The sequence below is a fragment of the Pelodiscus sinensis genome, chromosome 22 (assembly GCF_049634645.1).
Source record: "Pelodiscus sinensis isolate JC-2024 chromosome 22, ASM4963464v1, whole genome shotgun sequence".
In the NCBI taxonomy this organism is placed as follows: Eukaryota; Metazoa; Chordata; order Testudines; family Trionychidae; genus Pelodiscus; species Pelodiscus sinensis.
In genome coordinates, this window is record NC_134732.1 from 21540919 (window position 1) to 21560346 (window position 19428).

At 39.2% G+C, this 19428-nt stretch overlaps 1 protein-coding gene across 4 annotated transcripts in view; it reads right to left on the reverse strand.

Moving 5' to 3' along the window:
* CNTRL (centriolin) overlaps window positions 1-19428 on the reverse strand; it is a 62789-nt gene that overhangs the window by 41999 nt on the left and 1362 nt on the right. For 2 of the 4 annotated variants that reach the window (XM_075905469.1, XM_075905470.1), the window contains exons 2-12: window positions 18599-18857; window positions 16609-16742; window positions 16217-16347; window positions 12018-12159; window positions 10274-10460; window positions 8411-8604; window positions 5681-5728; window positions 4795-4914; window positions 3512-3740; window positions 960-1069; window positions 282-476 (exon numbers count right to left, since the gene is read on the reverse strand). In XM_075905469.1, the coding sequence (XP_075761584.1) occupies window positions 282-476; window positions 960-1069; window positions 3512-3740; window positions 4795-4914; window positions 5681-5728; window positions 8411-8604; window positions 10274-10460; window positions 12018-12159; window positions 16217-16347; window positions 16609-16742; window positions 18599-18824 (1716 nt within the window). In that variant the 5' untranslated portion in view covers window positions 18825-18857. Of the gene's footprint in view, window positions 1-281; window positions 477-959; window positions 1070-3511; window positions 3741-4794; window positions 4915-5680; window positions 5729-8410; window positions 8605-10273; window positions 10461-12017; window positions 12160-16216; window positions 16348-16608; window positions 16743-18598; window positions 18866-19428 lie in introns of all 4 variants that reach the window. The other 2 variants (XM_075905468.1, XM_075905471.1) reach the window with 2 other exon arrangements.

Consider the following 19428-nt stretch of genomic DNA (forward strand, 5'->3'; position numbering starts at 1 on the left):
TCAGAATCTGGACCCTACTTCCATAAATATATTTGATAAAGGTGGAAGCCATTTTTAAATTCTGTGGTCATTACATATCATGAAATGAAGCAATTATAAGTAGCTCAGAAGCTAAAAACATTGCTAAAATAGTATGAAGAGCATATTACGTGTTTTATAAAATTAGGTTTAATTAGGTTCTAGTTAAATATTTATTCAGAATTTTAACTAAGTATACCTTAATACAAAAGCCTGACATAGAAAAATTAGGTTTCCTTATTTATTTTTAATGCTTTACTTACATGTCTTGGATCTTTTGGATCTACAGAATCTATAAAACTCTGCAAGTCTTCAATCTCCTTTTGCTTATTCCCTATTTCTTGCTTCTGCTTTTCCATCTGTTTCTCTAGTTCCAAAGCTTCCTCTCGTAGCTGATTTAGGAGATGTATCTTGCTACTCAGTTTCTGTTGAAGACTTTCCTTTTCTGCTTCTGAAATCTGGAGTCAAGAAATGGAAAAAAAAAAAACACCTAAAAAAGCCTGGAAATATATAGATGGTTCAGAATCTTTTTGAAAGATAAGTTTGATAATCATCAGGTTATTATAGCCTGCATTAACTTAAAATAAAATGAAAGCTAGGAACGCCAGTTTGCTAACACCTTGCTCCTGGTTTGGTCTCTCATAAATTAGCTATGAAAATAGGAATACATTGTTAGCTCTTTCACAAAAACAATCTGCTAATTATGAAACTTTGGGCCAGTAAGCCAGGAAAGACCTGAGAACCTGGTGTCTGAATATTTATCTTAAAAGCTCAATTTAAGTGTAATTTAAAGTTTCCACGGGGAAATAAATAAAGAAAAAATAATCCTGTCCTAATTAGACTACTTGACAAAACTGAGAGGAGCATATTATTACATTTTTATGACTACATTGCTTTAAATATTTTCATTGTTTATCTTTACTTTGTTAGCCTTTACATACTTTTTTCTGAGCCACAGCATCTTGCAGTTGTTTAAATTCCTCCTTTGCTTTTAAAACGTGTTGCTCTGCATTTACTATTTCACTTTGAAGTTCTGCTAATCTTCCCTCGGCTGCAAAATTAATAATTAAAAATCACAACACATTTGAATGACTTCTGTGTAACACTGAGATATATCCCCATATCCTCTCTAGACCATTTCCCCATGACAATATGAATGCCACCTGACTGAGTACAACATGCCTGACTCCATGTTGATATACTCTAAGGCCAGGATACATAGCTGGAGTTGGCTTATCTTAAACTGAACTGGGTGGTGTCCCCACAAAGGGAGGCCAACAGGAGCAAATGCTTTCATCAGCTTGTCTTACTCCTGGCAAGAGCATGAGTATCTGACCCCAGCAGGGGGCACCCTGATTTCGATTTAGCAAGTCTTAACTAGACTCGCTAAAATCGAACTCCAGAATATTGATCGTGGTAGCTGTGATCTTCCATGAAGATGTGGCCTAAGGTTGAAAGACGCTACTTTGATCATGTCAAAGTCTCACAGAAATAAAAGCTTTCGCAATTACTTTTTGTCAGATACTTAAAATAAAAAAATTGTTATGACTGATTTTTTTCTCTCTGGTATGTTTAATATATTGCTTTACTTGATTATCCTAATGAACTCTACAACTGGCTCAGATTGGCCCAACCAACTCAGGAACATGGACATGGGAGTCAAAAAGAAAAATAAATGTCTCTGCCTGGCATTCTTTTCACCCTAAAGAAACATCACAAAAAGGGCCCCATCAGGAAAATTTGGCTCCAATGAGTTTTCAGGATAAGAATGGGAGTTGAACTTGGGTCTGGCTATTTACACTTGGCATCATTTTCAGGCTGGTATTCCAGTTGTCCCATTTGGAACCAATTCTACATTTAACAGTGTCTGTTTCTTTACAGCCCCCACAACTGTTACTACACAGCAGTGTAGAGCTCACGTAATGGCAAGCAGGATCCTTGCTGAAACCATGCTGATCCTGGTAAAAGGAGGAGCAATAAGGATGTTAATAGCCAGGGATCAGCTGTGAGGTGGCTACCCCTTTGAAACGCCACCTCGGCATTTCAAAGGGGGCAGTGCCATGGAGCCCACGGTCAGTTGGGGACTCCCCAGCTGATCCTAGGCTCTATGCAGCATTTCCGCGGAACCCGGGATCAGCTGGGGAAATGCCGTGCGGAGCCTGGGATCAGGTGGGAACTCCCCAGCTGACCCCAGGTTCTGCACAGCATGCAATGCAGCATGGACCTTGGGGTCAGTGGGGGACCCTGAATCCCCCACTGACCCTGGGCTCAGTGAGGGCGCTGTGGCTTTGAAATGCACAAGCGCCCCAACTGGGGACTCTTGTACATTTCAAAGCAGACACGCCCATGTGCAGCCCAGAGTCAGCGGGACTTCCCACTGGCCCCAGGCTGCATGCAGAGTTCCCCATTCCCACGGGGGCTCTTGTTCATTTCAAAGGAGGAATGCAGAACTGCCTATTGACTAGCTGGGTAGTCAATGGAAATTCCATCGACTACTCGACTAGTCAATTAACTGCAATTTAACATCCTTAAGGAGAAACAGTGCAAAGAAGTAAACCCATGTAGCCCCTGCAAAATTGGAGGTCCCATTTGGTTGGGAAGACTTCTACTGACTGCCCAAAACCTCCTCTAAGTGAACAGTTGTCAGTTAACTCACAAATGTAGCTCTTCCCTCCCTCCCCCACCTATATGTTGTCCATTGAAAGAAAAAATCCAATCTTTTATCTGCAATACAAAGGCAAACTTTTTCCTACTTCAATTTTGCTCACCTAACATTACTTAGTTTGATAGGGGAGAAAAAAAGAGAAATTTGCTCGCAAGTGCATTTGAAATCTGCATCTGAATCATGCTCTTAACTAAGGATGTGAAAATGTAACTGTGTACATTGTTAACCAATGAGCCTAGGCTCATCGGTCAACCTTCACAAGTCTCCCTGTATACGTGGAGAGCCTGCCCCTCCTCCCGCCCGTGCTGCTGCCTCGGTCAGTATCAGAGGCAAACATGCAGGGAGGGGGCAAGAGAAACAGGAGGGAGTTGTTGCACGTGGGGAAGATGGCTTAAAAGCTTTTAAGCCAGCTCCACATGTGTAATGGTTCTCAGGGAGCTGATCTCCCGCTCTTGTGTGTAATTGCTGAAATTATCAGCGGTTACTCATTTACTTCATTAATCACATTTTAACATCTCTACTCTCAACAATGTATTTCTGAAAGTTAAACATCAAAGAATAATATTTTATTATTATCCAGTCACCTTCATGCTAAACTCTAAAAGAAATGTACTGCAGTCCTTTACTTGAAATTTTTTTGTTTGTCATTTGACAATAATTTTGAAATTTAGCTACATTGGCTAAAACACAATAAAAAAGCTAAATGTAGATGTCACACTAATTCTAATGTTTTAGCAGTTTGATGGGAAGAACAACATAAATCAAAATGTTTCACTGACATCAGATATAGGAAACTGGTTTCATATTTATACTTGAGAAAAAAATTACCAGCTTGAATCTTTTTTTCTTTATCTACTAGCTGAACATCTAGAGTTTGATGAAGGTTTATTTTGAGTTGCTGGTTCCTATGTAGATCTTCTTCATCTAGTTCTATTTTTCCAATCTGTATTTGTTGAGCTTTATTAGCAATATGAACTTTTCCAATATACATATTTCTCTTGTACCTGGCTTTACCAATGTAAGGGCTTTCACCGGGTACATCATCAAGTTCAACATCCTGAATCATGATAAGAATAAATATATTATTTTTTTATACACAGTAAATGTTTTATGAGACTTCAAAAGTAATTCATGACTTTGTACACTTAAAACTTGAATTTAATCTACATGTAAAGGATGACCAACTGGAAATACAGACAGTTGAGAAATACATGGAAATTTAAATGTAGTATTATTATAAGTTCTACCTTCCCTGAAAATGTTTATGGTTTTACAACTGAATTTTCTTTTTAAAAATGTTTTTCTTCTGTGCTTCACTGACAGACCCACACAAACATCATAGAAAAAATGATTATGGATACACTCCTGCAGAAACTTCAGTGAAACTGACTGTATTAAAAACTTCTATAAAATGAACTGAAAAAATTGCTTACTGCTAATCTATTACAGTTATAGTTATTTAGATTATGCTTGTAGCACTAAAAAGGTAAGTCATTTTAATTAATGTCTTTTAACAATACTCACACTGCACCCTTTTGAATATTTAAAAAACTATACATTTGTAGTTCACAAGGAATGTTTAATATTCACTGATCTTTTTATGCTTCTGTCTCCTTCCATTCTAAAGGAAAAGGTTCTAACTGTACAATCCAAAAAGAGTAAGTAAAAGAGTGAGTAGAAAGCCTAATTCCATTGAAGTCAAAGGAATTTTGGTATTGACTTCAGTACTGTCAGATTTTTACCCAGAGCAAGGGCTAGAGAATCAAGCCCAAAGTGGGAAAAATCCATTGCAGAATCATCACTAAGATACTCAGCCAAAACAAATGTATAGTTATTATCATTAATATTTAAATATTAAATGCCACTTAATATTAATATTATAAAATATTGACTTTAAACCTTTCAAGAAAACACGCAGAGAAAAACATAACTCGCAATTTCAAACCAAGTTTAATTTGCACAAATGGTAAGCAGTAACTATTTAGAAAGCAAAATCTATTTCAAATTACACTAAACAATATCCCCTGCCTTATTTCTGTTTCAGTAGAATGCAAAGCAAAACAGAGGAGAATAAAGGAAATAACAAAACTTGTTATTTTTTAAATAATTACCTCTGGTGGAAAATAACTTAATGGCTCAAATTTGGCATCAATCTTATAAAAAGCCAGTTCCTGCTCCAATTCGTATTGTTTCTGGCATGCTCGGGTTAATTCCATTGTTTTCTGCTTTAGCTAATGGCAGCATGAAACACAATAAGTCAAATTCCCATATTGAATTATTGCATATATTAGCACTTATCAGTGTATGCATTGATTGTATAGTGATGCAAAGCCTCCACACAAGAAAACATTTATGAGATTTGGTTACAGAGGACATAACATTTATTCATCTTAAAAATTAAATTACTGTAAATAAAGGACAGACAGAAACAAACAACTGCTGTAACACAAATGATCACATGAAGGTCCTTTGAATCTACATTTCATATTTCTCACAAAAAAGACAACCCAAAGATAGCTAGTCAATGTACTGAAGGTCTCACAAAACCAGTATGTCAATAATTTAGTCAAACAGCTAATCAATCATATCAATTTTCTCTAATTAATGGTTTAACAAGCCAGAATAAGAAACTTTGTATTTCAGGTGCATCTTGTTAAATTACTTTAGGTTTCAGAGAATGCTAACTAGTTAACAATGATAAGGCTACTAATACAATACTCTGCTCTTTTTACATTTTTCTTTTTAGGGTCTTATGCTGAGAGGAACTTAAATTGTGCTGATATCAAATGGTGACACATTAAACAAGAAATACACCACACATTCATGTGATTCCTAATGTTAAACTAACTTGATTGTGAAAAGATAATTACAGTACTTTTTAAAGTTAATTTCAACGTATTACATTGTGTATCAACTCCATACTGTTATTTAAACTTTTAGCAAAGGTCCATCATGTGATTTTTATTTAATTTTTGGTCAGCTTTTCATGCTGAATACCTGAGGAAGAGCATGCAGCAAGGCTCCAATAGACAGCAGAATGTAGGACTAATGGAGGAAAAGAAGAGAAATATAGAATAGACTGAAATAAGGGAAAGGCTTAATGAAAGATTTCTAAATCTAAGTATTTGGTATCATGCAAAACTTTAGTCACATTTGGAAAAGAAAATATTTGAGAAAGAATAATTACAGCAGATAAAGCAAATGACAAGTCTCATAACGTTTTAAATGTAAAATATTTGGAGACTATTGACACCATGCATGTTTATCCTATGCAAAAATACAAAATTATGCAATTCAGCTGTACATGGGGACTACCTTTAGAGAGGAATAAAGGCTCAGTGGAAAGGGAACTGTGACAAACCAAGATACCAGCTAAAGGGAAAAAGAAGCAAGCACAGTTTGTCATCCAAAGGATAACATTGGGTTAAGTTGTAAAATAGAAGCTGCTAAGCTCTCACTATACTGAGAATTACATTTTAGAAATATGCTGCTGTTTGTAGAAAATACACAAGGCATACTTAAACATGTATAGCTTTAGTCCACTGTTAGAGAGAATTAAATAAGATTTTCCAGACATGCCTACTGAATGTGTATAAATCAAATGATAAGTTTAATTAACTATGTATAATTTTGCATTTTATATCCAGCAATGAAAGATAAGAATTTTCAAATACAGGATCTAAGGATGATATAAGCAAATAATGGACATGACCTACAATAACTATAATGAAAAAGAACCCAATGATGAATACCTTTTACTAAAACAAGGTATGTGTGGATAATTTTTCTTCACTGCAGCAGCAATTTAAAAATTAAACAGTGAAAAATCATCAGTACACTAGAGATTTAGCAGCCACAAGTAACTTAACCCTCTTACTAATACAGAAATTTTTAAACAAAAGGTGACTAGAGGCAAACAAACATTAGCTATTTTTAAAATCCTAAAGGGATAGGAAACATACAATTTTATAACTTGAAAAGCTTAATACAGGAGAAATGTGTACATTACACACTGCCTATTTCCAGGCAAACGAAATAGAAAAATAACTAAGCAAAGGTCCATGTTCCTTAATATTCAATGGGTCACTCGACTTACGAATAGAATAAAAAGTTACATGAGCAGAAAATGAGACAAAAAGTAAGTGGTAGGGAAAGAGACACAAGATGGGAAAATAATGTGGTTCATTAATGAAAAAAATATACATTTTGAAATGTGGGAGCACAAATTTAAAACAGTTTAGCAAATTTACTTGTGCACATGGAAAGTATTCACACAGACGCTGGGTAGAATTACAGAGGTAATATTTTCAGAGAATTTGGAACTAAAAAAATATTTAAATGCGAATACTCATTTTGGATGCTTCAACTGTGTATCCAACATTAGATACCTAGGGTTCATTATTCAGATGAGTACCCATAGTTTCCACTGAAGTCAGTGAAGGTTCAATGCTCAAAACCTACACATCTGAGATCTGCCAGGGGTGAGAGCAGTCTGTACAAAGGCTGTATTTTTTCTGCAGCTTCCTAACATCACAGTGCCAATTTAGTCATATCACAAGATATTTGTGCCTAATGCTGTACATAGAAAATCACAACTATCCTGTGCTTAGCAATAGTTCCAGAATACAGAAGGGGTACATTCAAAAGTGAAATAAAGCCTCACGTGTATTAAGTTTTGTTCTGATTATTGGTAAAGCTGGTAAGGATACATATATTTTACCCTGCTTGCCTACACCCCAGCCACAAAATCTTCAATCCCAGGGAAGATTTTCAGGGCAATGGAAATACAGATAATGGTAAAAAGGTAGAACCCTCTGTTGCATCAGCAAGGGAAAATTTAAACATGACATGTTCAAGTTGTAACTAATCAACTTTTCATTTGCAGGCATCTGTAAATATTGGACACAATGTTTTGTTTGTGAGATCTTATGCTGCATTGGCTGATCTTCAGAAGTACAAGGCCTTTCTAGGGGTTGAGTAGGAAAGCCGCACAGATTTTGTGCTGGACTGGATCAATTTCACTTGTTCCTGCTTCTTCCTTAACTGGAGATGTTTCAGAATTCAGATGGCATTTTTTCCCCAGAGATACCACTATAGCATCTCCTAAACACCTCAAAATATATAAATTGTTCTAGATGCTCAGTCTAACCTAAGTCTTAAGCAATGGGGGTGGACTGTTGGCTTTATGAATATAGTATTTGTGAAAAATGCCATATTTAGCATCTGTGCAGACTGAAGTCCTGTTTTCATCATCCACAATATACCTAGAACACAGGCAGTGGAAGTGTAAACTTCTCCTGACAGCTTCACTATTCTACCTAACCCAGGTGGGGTGAGATTAATTACAGTGAAATAATACTCTGTGCCACCTTTGGTTTCCACCCCAAGATTATCACTTGTGACACTGGTGGCTTTGGTAATGTGGATCTTTTCCACTAGGAACTGATCCAAAAATATTAACTATTAACTGACTACACACCAAAGTACAGGAGACCTGTTGAATGAGGGTTGGTCACTAACAGTCAGCCTGATGTTGAAGCATTTCCCAGCATCAGAAAAACTTCCTATCTCATTTCCAATCCATTGAGCCATCTATATACAAATTTAAACATAAATACCCAAGCATTTAAACATACATTTTACTGCATTTATTAAAGTTAGTGAAACAAAACGATTCCCAAAACCATGTTTTATGTATTTATATTTAACCCAAATGATTAACTTTACCAATTCATTTTTGGTGTCTAGGTCCCTCTCAAGTTCTTTGTAGATTTGTTTCTGTTGCAGGGTTTTTTGTTTTAATGATCTGTTCACTTCATCTTGATGCTGAAGTTGTTCAAGCACTTCAAACTGATTAGTTTTAAGGTCCTCCATCTCTTTTATTGTTTTCTCTAAATCTTTTTCCAATTTTTCTATTTCTTCTGCCAAAAAAAAGTAAAAAAAATCCAAACAGGCAAAGCTTTTTTTCCAATCTAAAACTTGGTATCAAGAATGCTTAACTTTTCTTTAAAAAAAAAAAAAAAAAGTATTAATATACTACCTTAATCTGTTAGGCTTCGTCTACACTGCAGGGTTTTTGCACAAGAAGCCTTTTGCAGAAGAGAGCTTCTGCAAATAAGCACGTCCAGACCTCAAAGCGCTTCACAAAAGCGATGTGCTTTTGTGCAAGAGAGCGTCCACACTGCATGGACACTCTTGCGCAAGAAAGTTCTGATGGCCATCAGAGCACCTGTGCTTTTGTCAACAGGGGTTTCTTGTGCAAAACCCCTTCTGGAACGTCCACACCTGCCTTTTTGCGCAAGAGCTGTAGCGTAAAAAGGAGTTATTCCTCGTGGGGAAAGGAATAAGTCTACCAGCAAAAGCCGTCTGTTCTGCCAATTTACTTGCGCAAAAACGTGCTTGAAGTATGGACGCTCTGCCAGTTTTTGCATAAAAACCTTGTAGTGTAGACGTAGCCTTACAGAAATACTAAGAATTTCTGAAATAATTTTTGTTTACTATATTTTGCTTTACATGTAAGTCTTATTCTTTAGATGCAGGTCAAAATTATATAAACTGGCATTTAAAATTAAAACAAAACTTTAAACACTTTCTGACTTCTCTTTTAGGTAAGTTATCACTAAGTGCATATACATAATTACACTAAGACTCCTTTATAACTGGGGGTACATCTATACTTACCAGATGATTGACACTCTGGAGGTCGATCTTCTAACGTTCAGTTTAGTGGGACTAGTATAGACCCATAAATCAAAAGCTGAGAGCAGCCCCCGCTGGCGTCCGGTACTCCTCCTTCTGTGAGGAGTAAGGGAAACCAGTGGGAGCACTTCCCACTGTGTGGACACTGCCACAGCTTGGCTTAAGGTAAGCCGACTCCAGCTATGCATTTTATGTAACTGAAGTTGCATACCTTAAACTGACCTGCCTGATCTAGTCCAGACGAGGCCTGGCAGTGTAATAGGATCAAAATGGGGGTGGAAATGAACCCCAGAAAATATCCTTTATGCAAGGAATCATTTTAGCCACTGAAGGGCTATATGCTGGCATTTTCACAACCTCCACAGTTAGAAGCATGGCAGAGGTGTAGCCAAAGTTCACATCAGTTTTTATTTGCTTTTAAGGGAAGAAAAGCTTAAGTTACTGGATGGTCAAGGCTAATGTCCCTGTCCCAAGCACTGAAACAGAGTAACCAAAAAACAAACAAAAATATCAAGCCTGCTATGCTTCTATATGTGATATAACTTAAGTGAGCTAAGAAGTAAAACATAGCTTATGGCCTTATTATATATAGTGTCAGCCTTCTTAAATATTAATTTAAAGAAAAGACAGTTCTTCTTGTATCTTTAATAGAATTTGAAACTGTAGGCTAAGTAGGCTAAGATCCTTTTTTTTCCTTGGAAGAAGTCTGTACAGTTTTTAGAAGACGTAGCTGATCACATCACAAGAAATTGGCACTGAACTTTTAACAGTGTACCAAAATCTTAATTTTAATAATCCATAGCAAATCATGACATCAATAATTACAAAGTTTTTCAATTTAACCTTCTAAATTTAGTATTGTTCACAGTAGCTCTAGCATATGAGGATTACCTAAATTGAACCTCTCAAGAGCCTCCTGCCTGTCATGATTTGTAACTGGCTGTCCATCAAGGTTTTCCAGTGAGCGCAAGTGGAATATGGTATACAGACGATAATGAGGTAGATTTACAATTGGATTGTCTGCCAGGAACAAAGAAGTCAAGTCTTTTAAGGGCCTCAGCTTAGCTATGTCATGGAGCTGAATCAAAGAGAAACAGACAATGATTAAACATCTTTCCAAATACAATCACTTCCCAACTATCCATTTTCCACTATTTAAATACAATACATTTTAATACAAGTATACATTTTATTGTTTATACAACAACATAGTTTCTAAAAATGATGCCCCCACTAAAATCACATTGCCCTGCCATAGCTCAAATTGTGAGCTAAATTTATGGAGTTAAAGTGTTCTCTATAGGAGAAACCCTGGGAAGAGGAAAGAAAGTTGTGGAATCTTGACGTTGGAAATTATAAGTAGATGTCACATCTGGTGGGGGGACATTAGGGTGGTGGTGGTGGTGCTAAAATTGCCTTCCAATTCCAGACACCCTTGGGGTTCTTGAGGAAATGGAATATCCTCCAAAGTATCGGAGGGCTAGACAATCTTGGCTCCCACAGCATGGTCCCTTCAGGATCTTTACTGCTGCTAAAATGAACCTTACATACAGATGTACCCTTGCAGATTATGCAAAGGGGACTACCGACACTAATCTAATCATGTTTCAGTTAAGAAGTTTTTTTAAAAAACCAGTCATGTCTATTCTTCCCCCAAGCACATATGAAACTAATTTATGTTACTCCATCTCATCTGATGAAGTGGGTTTTACCCACGAAAGCTTATGCCCTAATAAATCTGTAAGTCTCTAAGGGTACGTCTACACCAACCCCTTTGTTCAAACTAGGGAGGCTAATGAGGGTGACCGAAATTGCAAATGAAGTGCGGGATTTAAATATACTGTGCTTCATTAGCATGTTCCCGGGCAGTCACCATTTTGGAAACTGACTAGCCCGGAATAACTGCCTGCGTCTACATGCGGCAGTGAAACGGGAGTTAGAAGTAAGCCTTTTTCCCAAAAAGCTCTTTCGGAATAAGGCATGTGTGGACAGGGAAGAGGGAGTTATTTCGAAAGAAGAGGAAAAAGCACAGGTGCCCTGGGTGGTCACACCGTCCATAGTAATAACAGCTTACATGTGAGATAGTGTTCAGTAAGTGTAGATGTTATCTGTCGAAAAAGCAGATTGCTTTTTTGATGTACTTTGGTAGGGTAGACGCTCTCTTTTGGAAAAAGTTTTTCCCGATCTCTTCTGGAAAAGATTCTTCAGAAAGAAGCCTGCAATTTAGACATGGCCTAAGATGCCACAAGACTCCTCATTATTTTTGCAGATACAGACTAACATGGCTACCTCTGTGTAACTTGTGCTAATTAGAATTGGAAGTACATCATGAAGAACTGAAATGGAATCCACAATTTGAGAGAAATTTCTCAACTTATATGAAGTCTTTCCTAAGCTTGCAAAGCTTCACATTGTCCTGAATAATAACAGTTGTATGATATGTGTGATTTGTTAGAGAGTTTTCCTGATACACAGTGAGTAACCCCATTATGAAGACCGCAAAGCTATATTATTATATCTTTTCCCCAGAGAACCTGTAATGTTCGTATTGCTGATCATACTAATTGAGATGTTAAATATGACAGGCTTTTAAAAAGATATATTTCTACCAGTTATTTCTCCTAATGTCACTTACTGATGATATTTTGTTTTGCCTCAGATTAAGAATACGCAGGGACCTTAATTTCTTCCCTATCCAGACAGGAATGTGCTCAATCTCATTTCCTGCAAGGTTCAACTTTTGTAGATTCTGCATATGCTCTAGACCTTCAATTTTACTGGAAACAAGAAGAAAAACAGAATTTAGACATCATGAAGCAAGTCATATATACAGGGTAGCTATGGCCTCAGGGATCCTGTACAGTGAATCTGTCTTAACTAATCACTGAAGAAATGAACAAAAATGGCTGTATAGTGAAGGTGGTCAAACAAAATTATACTGCAAACCTGGAGATATTTTAAAAGAGCTTAGATAAGATAGATGTTGCCTATTTTAGCCCAATTTTATTGCAGGTCTCTTTGTAATATGCATCAAGTATCTTACCCCTTATTTTCACTCTATAATTAAAATGATGAAATATCTTGAGAGTCATTTTAATAAAATTCATCCCCCCCATCTGTCATCTCTTTTTTGAATCAGCCCTAGGAAACATGAATGAAGCAAAGAAAAATAATTCCAGACACTATAATTTTGTTTATAAAGATGTGACTGTTCCACAGCCTCTCAAAATATTAAATATACACAGCATAAAAATTAATTATCAATAGAACATTTCTCTTTTAGAAAGAGATCTACCATAGAACATTTATACGTATATGACCTTTGTTTGCAAGTACTTTTCAATATTCATAACTGCCATTTTTTCCACAGCGGAATTCTACTTTCTTGTCAGAAAGCATTTCCATATTTTGCAAATTCAAATATGTACGTGATGTTTTAAAAACACACTGTAAAACAAGGCTTTTATTATCAACAATAGGAAGAGAAGAAGAGGAGGTCCAACAATACTTGCTATATACTGTGGTGCTTTATGGACACTGCCAATATCCATTAACATTAACCTGTCATGCTGCACAAGAGGTGGAGTGGTTTGTAATATACATTCATTTCTAGTAAATTTCATATTTTGGTTCTGCATAATATGTGCAATATTTACTGTTTAAAAGATCATATGACATACTGAAAGGTCTGTTAGGGCACGTCTACATTACACGGAAGATCAATGCTGCTGCGGTCGATCTTCCGGGGTTCAATTTAGTGGATGTAATATCAAGGGCAGCATTTCAGGAGGATTGCAGGGCAGCATCCATGCGCTTCGGGACGCAGCTTGCTTTTCATCCTGTTCCCCAGACTAGGGATGTGAAGCAAATGCTTATCGGATAACGTTTACACTACACGGAAGATCAATGCTGCTGCGGTCGATCTTCCGGGGTTCAATTTAGTGGATGTAATATCAAGGGCAGCATTTCAGGAGGATTGCAGGGCAGCATCCATGCACTCCGGGATGCAGCTTGCTTTTCATCCTGTTCCCCAGACTAGGGATGTGAAGCAAATGCTTATCGGATAATTGACAAGCTAGTCGTTTCCCCCCCCCCCACACACACACACACACACTTGCTGCCTCTATCAGAAAGAGGCAGCAAGGGGTGGCAGGGAAGGGGAAAGAGCACTTCAAAGTGGACCCCAGGTTGCATGCGGCATTTGAAAGCTTGGAGCAGTGCTGCCACTTTCAAATGCCGCATGCAGCTTGGGGCCAATGGGGTATCCCCAGGCTGCATGCGGCGTTTCAAAGTGACAGCGCCATGTGGAGCCCGGGATCAGCTGGAGTCTCCCCCGCTGACCCCAGACTCCGTGAGGTGCTGCCGCTTTGAAACGCTGTAGGGAGCCTGGCATTAGGTTGCATGTGGCGTTTCAAAGTGGCAGCGTCGCATGGAGCCTAGGATCAGTGGGGGAGTCCTCAGCTGACCCTGACTCCACGTGGTGCTGACTTGAAGTGTAGCAACAGCCCAAAGGTGGAAACACCCAATCGAGGCAAAATGCACTGACTATTCAATTAGTCAATTAGTTGATATTTAACATCCTTACCCCGGACTGGAAGGGAGTGAAGGGAAAGTACTTGTATTCTGTACATGCCTCTTACAGCTATCATAGACATAAAAGAAACACCTGCCAGGTGTGAGAGGCATGCATGGAATGCAAGTACTTTCCCCTTACTCTGATAGTCCAGGGAATAGGATGAAAAGCAAGCCACGTCCGGAGCGCATGGCTGTTGGCCCCCTACCCTCCCAAAACTCTGCCCTTGTGTAGTACAGATCGAACTCAAAGGGCACCTTGTTGGTGCCAGTACTCCTGCTCCTCACGAAGAATAGGGAAACATATGGGAATGTTTGCTCCCATCGGCCTCCAACTGTGTGGATGTCGCAGAAATGTGATGTAACATGCGTTGACTCCAATTTACGTAGCTGGAGTTGCGTGTCTTACTTTGATCTTCCCATGTAGTGTAAACCAGGCTTTAGTGAGCATACTAGTTTGTCAAAAAACAGTGAAATCAAAGAAATGTGTGAGATAATACTGATGTACCTTTCACCTGATTTTGAATAGTGTAAATACAAATATCTTCCATACTTATTTTGGAAACACACAGCAAGTTGGCTGTCTGCACAGCCTGAAGACATTATGGTGTGAAAAAACACATTTTTATGAAGACTCAACAACTTCAAATAGCACAAGAGGTTTTTTTTTTTTTTTACAGTGTCATAGACATGAAAGAAAAAACATTTGCCATCACATCATAGCCATTGTCCCCCTACAATGATTATTACTACTGTGCCTATTCCTTTGATTACTACATGTTTAGGAATTGCCACCAACAGATAGATGTCTCAATAGCCCCAAAAATCATTCTTGTAATGAATCTTAATTTTCCAATATGTTTCAAATACATGGTAACAATACAAAACAAGTCATAACCTAAGGTGTTATTTAAGCTATGGATATTGTAATCAAGCAAAAATTGAATGCAATCTTATAGGAAAATTCTTATTTGATTGTAAAACAAAGTGATCCTTTCACTATATCACTTTACTGAAATGGCTTATTTCATTTTGTTTTCTAACTCTCTTGAAAGAGGAAGTTGCATCACTGCAGTATGTAGAAACACTGTGTAGTTTTCTCCACACTTCCTTTACTAATCTCTTTACTGCTGTTGTGGTTACTGCACTTGCAAAGCCTAAAAGGAATGAATAAGCCTACTTTACTGGGGGTAAAACTAAGAACGTGAAGAAGATTGCTGTTTCATCCCATCCACTGTCCCTACAACATTTTGTTCAATAGAGTAACTTCTTCTCAAAGCAGTGAAAGCTGCCTTTTTGTGACAAACAGGAGTTTAATGAATGCATTGAATGCTTGAGCAGGCTCTTTTAGTTTAATCTTTCAGTTCTCTTTACTGAAGGTGAATCTTTTCCATTCTCATATAACAAACTGCATATATTTTGAACATATCTAATTGAATTTTTATACAGGAAGAACCTCCCTTGTCTGGCACCCTCAGGGCAGGACCTGAGTGGTTCTGAACTACAGAGTTTGCCAGACAAGAGGAGGTCAAGGGTACACCTAGCTGTAGGCTCTGCTCCCAGCTGGGGCTGCACTCCATGCTGTCTGCCCCACTGCCTTCAGCCCTCCACTGTGCCAGCTCTGGACAGGAGCTGGCCCTGCTGCCTCCAGCCCTGGCTGGGATGACGCCCTCCACAGCGCTGGTCTGGGCTGTGCACCCAGCTGCTGGCCCTGCTGACTCCAGCCCTGGCTGGGGCTGCACTCCCTGGGGCTGCACTCCCTGGAGGCTGCCGGCTCTGCTGCCTCCAGTCCCATCTGGGGCTGCGCTCCCCACCACCAGCCTCAGCTGCACCCCTCCCTCTACCACGCCAGCCCTGACCAAGGCTGTGTTTCCCATTGCGTCAACTCTGGTTAGGGCTGCGCTCCCCATCTTGCCAGCCTTGGCTGGGGCTGCACTCCTGGCTGCTGGTCTTGCTGCCTCCAGCCCCAGCTGGGGCTGTGCTCCTTGCTGTCAGTCCTGGTCAGTGATGCTGTGCTCCCCAGTATGCTGGACCCACTGAGGCTGCGCTTCCCACCACCAGTCCAGCCTGGGCTGCATTTCTGAACCTGGTCAGCCAGGGCTCTCTGGTTCAGCAGTGGGACCACAGATGTTGCTGGACCAGACAGTCCCGAATTTTAGAGGTTCAATCTTTACCATAGTCCTCAAAGCAGAATTTGAGCACCTTAATTTTTAAAAAAGAAGTAGCAATCTCCACTCATAACAAATCAAAGTATCTGCTTACCTGATTTTGTTGCTGGACAAATTGAGTTCTCGTAGCTTTAACTGTTTATCCAACTTCTCAATCTTCTCTATTTGATTTTTACTGAGATTTAGTACCTCTAGTTTAGAGCACTTTTCCAAGTTTTCTATATACTAAAAAATGAACAAATTGTAGGTAGTAGTTTGTTAATACAATATGGTATATATATTTGCATCAGAACAGCAGGTTTATGTTTTTAAGGATCATGTCTTCATAAAAGTCACTTTCATAAGCAGCAGAATTAGGCTCAGAGAAACATGGCCCTTCTCATCTACTGAAAGTGTTTCCTAAACATTATTTCCAATGTTTTAAACGATTAAAGTTTAATGCTATTTTGAATTATAGTTAATAAGAAATTGCATGCAATAACCCACCTTAAATTTCTTGCCCCCATCCTTAGCAAGAGAAAGATTCAATGAGTTGACATGTGTCAAATTTTCCTGTTTGGACAGGTTTTTAATAAGAGATTCTGTAATGTATCTAACTCCTGGACTAATACAGTCTTCATCTGCAAATGACAACAGAGAAAGTGTGATTCAGTTAGCACTAAAAGAAAAGAAGTGTAAAGCTTTTGCTTACTTAGTATAACAAAACAAGGGAAATCTGTACAGAGCCTGAGAAGGTGAGGTACACAATGTTTGCTAGAGCTGCTGTCAGTGTGTTTCAGGAAAATACAATGCCTTTGGGAGTGTTGAGGAGGGGTATACGGCACATCTTTTAACAAGATGCTATGTGTGTGGGCCAGTCCACCTTTACCGCCTAGTGCAGGAGGATGAAAGGAGCGAGAGCTTCATTTTGCTACCCCTGTACAGAAATCTAGTAGACTAAAATCTGATGTGCACATCACTCTCCACTACTGCAGGTTCAAATTTAAAGAATTCATTTTATGAATTTTGATTTGTTTCAATTAATGCAAAGTTATTTTGATTTTTAAATCTTTTAACCCAAGTTGTTTTAGAGATAATTAAAAAGGACACAGATGTACTCTCAACTTATTATCATGGCTTTTAATACCTCTAGAGGCTTGAAAGCAAGGATTTATTTCTTATTAAGAGGATACCCTCCACTTAAGTCTAATTGTGATGGGGCGAAGCAGCCCCACGCTGAACTCAGAGGGCTCAGCCAGAGATACCTGGCGGCAGAGGCCCTGCCCCTGCAGCCCTACTGAGCATGCCCAGGCTGCAGTTCAACTATAAAAGCCTGGGAAGGGGCTGAGTCTGGGCTAGTGGCTGGAGGGGAAGGACTTAGGAAGGGAGTGCCTAACCAGCATCCACCAGCAACCCCAGGAGAAGCCAGCAGAGGCACCAGGGCCATTTGGGATGTCGCTGGGGTTGCCTGCAGAGAAGAAGTTGCTCCTGTGACTGCGGAGGACCCTGCAAGTACATGGGAAGTGGCCTGGTGCAGGAGCAGCCTCTCCCACCCTGGGAACCTCTGTGTGTTTCGGTGGGATTTCCCTGCCAAGGGAATGGTGTAACAACATTTTCTTATTAATCTTTTTTACCTAGTCTTCCCACTGAAATGTTAGTATTACATATAATACCTGAGAATTTTTCCACTGAATTAGTAAATCTCTATTCTTAACATATCAAAGTAACCTTTAATTTCATCTTTATTATTTAGTAAATACTGACTTTCTCCAGCTGTTTGATTTTTCAATTGAACATGAAACAAAGACATCTTGTTTACTGTCTTATTTATACATCACCTTTCACTAATGATAACTCAAAGGTCTAGGACAGGGGAGGGGAACCTAACGCCCAGGCTTGCCTGGATCCGGCCCCTGAGGCTCAGGGTTCCCCTGATCAGAACTGGGAAGCCTGTGCTGGTGCTTCAGCCTCCTCCATGGGGCTAGAGCACACAATCTACTAGCCTGGGCCTCCTTAGGCTCTGGGTGTGTTGGGGGGAGTGTCTTTCTTCTTCTTAGTCGGGGGGGGGGGCACATCAGTGAGGATTTTTGGTTTTTTGGGGTGTTTTTTTTGGGTGTGTTAACTTCTCACTTGTGTGTGGCACCCGATTGATTTTTCTGTGGGTCAGAGGCCCCTGACCCAAAAAAGGTTCCCCACCCCTGGTCTAGTACTAGGGGTGGTTAGTTATTTTATACCCCCTCTATTGCCTGAGGGTGTTAGCACTGTGTAAAACAATTATCAGGGGTTTAAAAACACTTGCAATATGTAATGTTCATATTTGTACTCTGGATGATGCCCAAGCAATTTAAGACAAAATGTATTAGATGGTAGGTTAAATATGGGTTCTAAAATATGTGAAAATTACCCTCGTACACCTCGTCCATAATAGATGGACATGTAGTTCATTTTATGCTGTCAATATTAAAATTAAGATTGATTTTTATTATTTACACAATACCTTTGTCAATCTGATATTCAAAAGAAGCTCCTACATCACTGTCTACTGTGACATCAAGCTGTTGATATCTCTGTTCCTTTGTTTTGTAAGTAGCTGGTGTATCCTGCCTGCTAAGAGGAGATGGTGACCTGGTACTTGAAGTGACAGTCGACATTGGACTAGGCGTACGAGAGGGTAAAAGTGGTCTTTTTCTGGGTGATGTTCTTTGTATTGATCCTTTCTTCATTTCAAAGAATGCACTTGGTCATCTGGAAAAAATCTAGAAGACTAAAGAGTATATATTCAAGATTGTCATAGTCTGTACATGTGAATAAATCTAACTGAAACAGTTTAAATGTAAATTGAAATACAGTATATTAGTGATGTAAAATCATGTTTTATCAGTTCACTGGTTAAACTGAACACTTAATCGGTTATCTGATTAAACAGGTGCAGGCCTAAGGGTTGTTGCAGCCCCCCGGGGTGACGAGGCCCACATGCCCACCACTGCTGAGCTGGAGGAGCTGCAAGTTGTCAGCCTCATGCAAGGGGAGGGTGGGAGGTTGCGGAGGACGGGGGTGGAAGCAGCAATGAGGGGGGGAAGAGCTAGCATGCTTAAACCTTCCCCCCCCCCCCCCGCTCCCCCCCCAGGCATGCTGCTGCCTCTGCATTAGAGAAAACAGCCTGGCAGGGAGGCAGGCGGGATGCCAGAGCTCCTAGCAACAGAGGCTGCTCTGGCCTCCTGCTTTTGATTTGGCTTCCCCCCAGCACTCTAAGTTCATTCTACATATTAACATGTATTTTTTTCTGTTCATGGAAGCCTGTAAACTCACATCCCCACCGTGGAATGA